The sequence below is a fragment of the Camelina sativa genome, chromosome 7, assembly GCF_030686135.1.
Source record: "Camelina sativa cultivar CO46 ecotype springtype chromosome 7, ASM3068613v1".
Taxonomy (NCBI): domain Eukaryota; kingdom Viridiplantae; phylum Streptophyta; class Magnoliopsida; order Brassicales; family Brassicaceae; genus Camelina; species Camelina sativa.
Window position 1 is genome coordinate 20,544,165 of NC_141886.1, and position 7,320 is coordinate 20,551,484.

At 32.6% G+C, this 7,320-nt stretch overlaps 1 protein-coding gene and 1 pseudogene across 1 annotated transcript; both read left to right on the top strand.

The window, feature by feature from the left end:
• Positions 1 to 115: 115 nt before the first annotated feature.
• Positions 116 to 2,050, top strand: LOC104704726 (E3 ubiquitin protein ligase RIE1). The gene is made up of 5 exons (XM_087458975.1): positions 116 to 749; positions 996 to 1,112; positions 1,208 to 1,340; positions 1,430 to 1,588; positions 1,685 to 2,050. Exons 1-5 carry the CDS (start codon positions 271 to 273, stop codon positions 1,844 to 1,846), a joined length of 1,050 nt encoding a protein of 349 aa, XP_087315101.1. The 5' UTR covers positions 116 to 270; the 3' UTR covers positions 1,847 to 2,050.
• A 777-nt stretch (positions 2,051 to 2,827) lies between these two features.
• LOC147941502 (microtubule-associated protein 70-1-like) lies at positions 2,828 to 4,273 on the top strand (annotated as a pseudogene).
• Positions 4,274 to 7,320: the final 3,047 nt, after the last annotated feature.

Consider the following 7,320-nt stretch of genomic DNA (forward strand, 5'->3'; position numbering starts at 1 on the left):
TAACTCAGTTGATCCAATTCCAAACACCAATTATTATTATTTTTTTAATTAAATAGGCAATTATTTTTTTTTGAAAAATCAGCACATTAATGATCACACCGATAACACCAAGACCAAAGTACTAGTAAGTACTTTAACTCTCTCTTGTCTATTTTGACTTTATATTTTGAGAACTCTCTAATCTAAATACTGGTAGGTAGGTACCAGAGAAACACAAACCCTAGATTTTAACCTCACTTTTCTTTCAACGGAGGAATCATCAAATCAACGATGTCTTCTTCACCTCACTCACCCACCGGTTCCGGCTCATCCACACCGCTTCTCCGTTCACGGCAATCTTCATCACCACGGCGTCAGCCTGTAATCGCGGTTCTGTTAGGCCGAGCTTCAGGGAGACGAGGTGGAGCTTCGATGGTTGTTAGAGAGACGGCTGCTCAGGAGCTTGAGGAGCGACGAGCTGATTGGGGTTACTCGAAGCCTGTTGTTGCTTTGGATATGCTTTGGAACACTGCTTTCGTCGTTGTTGCTGTCGCGATGCTTTTGGTTTTTAAAGACGAGAAGCCGAATGTGCCGATTAGGATTTGGATCTGTGGGTACGCGATTCAGTGTCTTGTTCATGTTGTCCTTGTTTGGCTTGAGTTTAGGAAGAGGAACGCTCGAAGCCGACCTGGGGATTTGGAAGCTGCTGCTGCTCAACAAGATACGAATCAGGATAGTGAGGATGAGGATAGCGATGAGAGCATCCTGAGGTTAGTTTGGTTCTTGATTTCTTGATTTCTTGAAGTTGTGATTGAGGGTTTTGATTGCGTTCTTGTGTTCTCTTGGTCTTAGAATCGTTTACTTGCTATTAATCTCTGCGTAATTCGAAAAAGGCAGATTCAAATTCTGAACTTTGTATCATCAATGATGGAACTATAGAATGTGTGTGATCAAGGAAGCTATACTAGTGGGGAGAAAGTTACTAATTATTTCAGAAATCAATTCTTTTTTTTCAGTACTAAGACTTGTGAATCAATGAACACCATTATATCATTTGTCTGGTGGATCGTTGGCTTCTACTGGCTTGTATCTGGTGGTGAGATACTTCTTGAAAATGCATCCCATTTGTACTGGTAAGGGTTGATCTGGCTGAATCTTTTGTTACCTAAAAACTCTATTGTTTCTTTTTCTTTTCAAGCTGAATGGTAATGACATTGAATGCTTGCAGGTTAACCTTTGTTTTCCTGGCATTTGATGTGTTCTTTGCCATCTTTTGTGTTGTGCTGGCTTGTCTTATCGGAATCGCACTCTGTTGCTGCCTTCCTTGTATTATTGCTCTTCTTTACGCAGTTGCTGGACAGGTATGAGCTTAGAAACAGCAACCCTTTTGAATATCAGACTTACCTTTGGAAGAAATGAAAGCAATAAACACCGTTTGTGATGTGTTCAGGAGGGTGCATCAGAAGCAGATCTCAGCATCCTTCCCAAGTACAGGTTTCAGAGGATGAATAATGATGAAAAGGAAAGTGACGGTGGTGGGAAAATGATACCCGTTGAGGCAGGCAGTGAGAATTTGGGAAACGAACGTGTGCTTCTTTCTGAAGATGCTGTAAGTGGTGATTTTGGTGGATGTTTGTATAAGATATTTGAGATGGAATTGAGATTCAGAGATTTTTTTTTTTTTTTTTTTTTTTTTTGTGTGTAGGACTGCTGTATATGTCTGAGTTCATATGAAGATGGAGCAGAGCTGGTGTCACTTCCTTGCAACCACCACTTTCATTCGACTTGCATCGCGAAATGGCTGAAAATGAATGCGACATGTCCACTTTGCAAGTTCAATATTCTCAAAGGTAATGAACAGGAATGAAGTAATTAAATATATAGAGGGAAACATTTCATCTTTTTTTTTTTTTTTTTTTTATGTTATGTTCTTCTTCTTGTTGTATAGAGAGAGATTAGAGGAAGAGAAAAAAAAGGAAAATGAAAATGATTTGTATCGTTTTGTAAGTCATAAGACAAAATAATTTGTTGTCATTCCCTTTATTTTTAATAAAAGTTTTCGTATAATGTAGATATATCTTTGAAACAAATCAAGACCCAAGATCCGAGGATCTTTGACGGTTTTGGTCCATGATTAAAAAATTGCATAGGTCTAACTGTCCAACAAAGACAAACACAAGCAGCGGTTTGGTTTTGACGGTTGTTCGGGAGATCGGGATAGTTTTCATCGACCACTTCAAAAAACGACGTTGCGTGTCACGTTTGTAATTGGTACCCAAAATTGCATACCAATATTAAAATTGCTTCCACCATATATGCAAATTCTTATTCTTTTTTTGTTTTTGAATAAGACTTGATTTGATTTAAAAAAAAAAAAAAAAAAAAACACACACACATTATTGATTGTCAATCCAAAAAAAAAGGAAAACAAAGAGATCTCAACTCATTGGACATTTGTACACGTATTTAATTAAACAGCAAAAACTAAACAAAGAAGGACATATTAGACGTTCCCTCTTCTCACGCGGAAAGCATCTCTTTGACTAATCACACCTTTTATCACTAATCATATCATTACTACTAACCAGAATAATTAACTATCCACCTAAAATCTCTATAATAATCACTAATTTCTATAATTTCCTAATTTTTTCCCTCCTCTTTCTCTCTCTAGGTTACAATCAATCTGAGTGGTATAATCTCTATCATCCTCTGAAACCTGTACTTGGGAAGGATGCTAAGATCTTCTTCTGATGCTTGTGTTTATCTTCTACTTATCACTCATAGTTTGTTAACTATCTATTATCTATTTGGTGCTTTAGGAAGAAAAAAAAAAATTCTAGACCGCATGCACAGGCAAAAGGTTGCTGAGTGGAAAAGCTTACTCAGATTGTACGGGAGCTGGAAGAGGTTGTTCTTGCTGGTGGCGCTGCTGCAAATGTCGTGAGGGATTACAAGCGAAAGTTCTAAGAGATGAACGTTAGTAAATACACTTCGTACGATGACCGGAAAAAAAGAATTGAATATTAACCTAACTGATTAAGGAATATTTCTTGCTCCTCTTTCCAGGAAGAACGAAAAACTCTTGACCGTGAACTTGCACGTGCAAAGGTTACAACAAACAGAGTTGCGACGATGGTTGCAAATGAATGAAAAGATGGTAATTATAAAGTGAAGTCTGTGAAGTAATGGCTTGAAGAAAGAAGGTTTCTATAGGTTCACTTTGATATGATTGTCTTTCTCCTAAATTCTAGGATTGAAGATTCTTTGCACTGGTAAATGCACAACCCTACATTCTCAACTCTTTAACTCTCTTCTTGCAAGGAGAAATGCAGCAACTTCGTGATAAACTTGCCATTTCAGATCAAGCTACTAAATCTGAAGCACAACTAAAAATATTCATTTTCTTCATGCATTAGGCATCTTCTATTGGTTCTTGTTTAACTGAGCTAAAGTAAAATTATTTCTTTGTATGATTTCAAGGACGAGTTTCAACTACGACTGAAAGTGCTTGAAGAGACGCTGCAAGGCACCTCAAGTAGCAGTTTTAGGAACAAACCCGAGGGAAGAAGCATGAGTAATGGACCCTCTCATAGGCAGTCACTTGGTGGATCAGATAATTTACAAAAATTTGCATCAAATGGCTTTTTTGTCAAAGAAAACACTGATGGGAAATTCCTTTAATTCCACCTCGGTATTGAAGAATGCTAAAGAAACATCTAAGTCATTTGATGGAGGCACAGGATAATTAGATAGAGGTAAAGCACTCTTAAATGGACTTGAGATTTATTCATTCAACAAGGCTTGTGACGAATCCAAAGAAGCATAATCACCTACTACCTGGAATGAAGATTCAAAGGAGAAGCCACCACACACCAAATACTGAAGACAATGTCCCAGGTGTTTTGTATGATTTACTTCATAAAGAAGTAGTAGATCACATGAAAAAGATCAAAGCCTTAAAGATAAGGATGACGCCATAAAGGTAAACTTCCGAATGTGCCATTTATAAATATTGCTAAATGACGTGTTTGTAATGGAACTATTGATATTTTCGTGTAGTTGTTAGCAAAAAAAGTTGAAACTTTTAACAAAGGCAATGGAGGTTGAAGAAAAACATGAGAAGGGAAGTGTTGCAATGGAGAAAGAGTGATATATCATAGTTTTTACGGTTTTTAACCATGATAAAGTATGCTTTTAGAATCTTTGAATTTGCTTTTTAGGGTCTTTTTCAGTCTTTGTAAGACTAGAAAACATTTGGCATGGATGAGAGCATAATGAAGCATTTGGGAGATTTTAGGAGCAAATAAAGCCAAGGCGATCAAGCTGGAGTCAAGGCTCAGTATTGGTTTTGATCAACACCGATGTCCACGAACGAAGAGGGGCGAGTTTCTCAAGTCTGAAGTTTTACAAAGCTGCCCCAAGTTCTCCTTTATTGCAATATTAGTCCCTAACATGTATTAGAGATATTTAATTATCTTTTAGGTTTTAGAAACATGAGATGCTTTATTTTGCTGCCACCTTTGTAGAGAGAAGATTTCAAACTCCTTTATTAATCTATTATGATTTGTGTTCCTACAATGATGTCTTAGAATCTCTTGTTAGGTTTAGGAATACTCATTAGGGATTGGAGGATTTTCAAAAATACATTTTCATGTTGTTCATTTTCAGAAATACCCATTTTCTATGTATAAAATGACTAAATTCTAAGCCCTAAGCTCATAATACTAAACCCTACCCCTTCAAAACTGTATCATAAATGTAAAATAGAGAACCCAAACCTAAAAAAAATTCTAAAAATGAATTTAACATACTGTAATTGTGTAAAAGAGAGTAAAACTGAAAATGTACAAAAAATGAGATTTTTGAAAAAGGATATTTCTAACCAATTTTCTTAGGGATTTCATGGCTTGTTAAATTGATTATTGATTTAGATTCTTTATCTTGTTGTTTTTTCATTTTAGGTTGTTCTTACATTAATTCTTGATTGATCACTTATAATTAATATCTTATGATAATTAATTTAAAACGAGAGTTTGATTGATTTCCTGACAAAACTTTTTGATGAGCAAAATTATTTTTTACAAAAAGATTTGATTTTGAAATTTTGTGAACAAACTAAACTTGACTTCAAATCTGGTTTAATTATTGGATTTTACAAAGAGATTTGGATTTCTGGTTTTAAACTTAGATAATATATGCAGTGAGAACTGATTTATTTTACAATCATGTTTAGAGATCAAGAACAGTTTTAATTATTGAATCCTATTTAATTAATTAATCGTGTTTACAAAACTTTAAGTTATTTTTGCATTTAGTATTTAAATACAAACAATTCTGGTTAGTGTAATTAAATAATGATACAATCTTTTGTGTGAGTCTAGAGTCTCCGTGGATTCGACTCCCACGTTCTATGTAAGGTATTACAATTTGAGCTCATCAAAGAGATTGTTGTAAATGCGTGTTGATAAAGATCGGGATAACAGAGCTAAAAGGTCTTCAAACACCAAGCCCTCATCTAACACCGCCCAGATTCTTGCAGCAAGGTATCTAGCAATGTCGAATATCTAGTGCATTTATGATCAAGTTGCATTTTTGCAATCACATTAAGCTTGATTTTTCTGAATTTTCTGCAGAGCTGCAGCCCGAAGTGGGTTAACGAGGAGTAAACAATGAAATGAAGGAGGGACGAGAATATAAATGTTTGACTATATTTGATTAAATATTTTATTTTTACTTCTACTATAGTCTTCTAATTTTAAAACTTACAAAACCAACCCATTTAGTTTATTCTAAATTCATATCTAATAAAACTATGATATTATTAAAAATAAAATTTCATTACAAAACATAAATAAAAGATACAATGATTAATACATATTTATTTAAACACCATCATCAGTATAAAAAAATTTAGATAATTATTTAATGTATAAAATGATAAAATATCAAAATTGAGGAGTATTTTGTAAATAAAAAAGATTTGCTCCACAAATAGAAAAATGAACAGTAATTCATTTCTCTATATTTGAAGCAAGATATAGAATATCATTGGAGATGGTTTTACACCAAATATAAAATTTGGAGCAAGAATTGATCAGAATTGGAAGAACAAAGATATATATTCTATACGGTTTTAATACCATCAAAAATATATGTATATATAGACATTTCTGTTACTACAAAACTATGAAAATTTATGAAAAATACTTTTTTTTGTTTGTTTTTATTTTCTAAAAATACTTCAACTGTTTATTTTCAGAAATATTCTTTAAATCTGAAAAGTTGGGTAAATTTTATGAGATATTTTTAAATGATAAATATTAATTTGGAAATTCGATCCATCTATTTATAAAATTTTCAAGTTATTTATAAGATAGAGTTATGAAAATAATCCTTTTAATATTTTGAATATATTTTGGTAATATTGCTGTATTTTACACCAAAAATTTAGATGTTTTTTATTTGTCACGTAAATTTTGGTAATCCAAAATTGAAGTTCAGAATGAAAAATGATACAAAATCTTGCTAATTAAGCAAAACAATATAAATGTTGTTTTTGTAGTGCATGTGCTTTAACGTGATTAGTATACGAGCATCTCCAATTCACCTATATTTTTGCCTCTAAACTCTATTATGGAGTGAATTTTTCTCCAATCTACATCTATTTCCACCTTTATACTAGATATTGTTATATTTTTCTCTATATATAGAGAAACTCTATAAATAGAGTTAAACTATTTTATTTGCAAAGTAGTCTTTTTAATCTTTAACTTTTTTATATTTATGACCAAAATAAATAAAAGAAATATTCTTAAGAACTAATAATATAAATGATTTTAGAAGTTTTAGTATATATATTTATTCTAAAATTTGAGACTACCATTTGCAAAAGATAAATTATATAAAATCTTAGAAATATATATATAAATAATAAGTTTTATCTTTCATTCATTCTATAATTCATTTTCCATAACAAGAAACAAATAAAAAGAGTTATTATGGAATGAATGAAAATCTAGAATTTGGACCCCTTCAACACTAAGGACACCATTACATTCATTTCCTAATTCATTCCATTGGATTTGACTATGTATGGTGATAGGGGTGGGTAGAAAAAGAGTTCTTGTCCTAGCCGCCATGGTGATTTTTGTTTTGGTGGGTATTGGCCTATGGTTTCTCCTCAAAACATTCGTGTTAATTAAGTTGGATTTCATGAATAATTAAATGTAATCAGATTTTTTTCTTCAATAATTTAGTTTTTTAAAAAGATAATTACTTCTCATTAGAATAAAGTATATATTTCTAAAAATAGTAGTTTTTGTAAGATAATAAAAATAT

Coding starts and splice junctions, on each gene's coding strand:
- LOC104704726 (XM_087458975.1), top strand. CDS start 271: ATGTCTTCTTCACCTCACTCACCCACCGGTTCCGGCTCATCCACACCG. Junction 750..995: donor AGCGATGAGAGCATCCTGAG/GTTAGTTTGGTT, acceptor CTTTTTTTTCAG/TACTAAGACTTGTGAATCAA. Junction 1,589..1,684: donor TGCTTCTTTCTGAAGATGCT/GTAAGTGGTGAT, acceptor TTTTGTGTGTAG/GACTGCTGTATATGTCTGAG.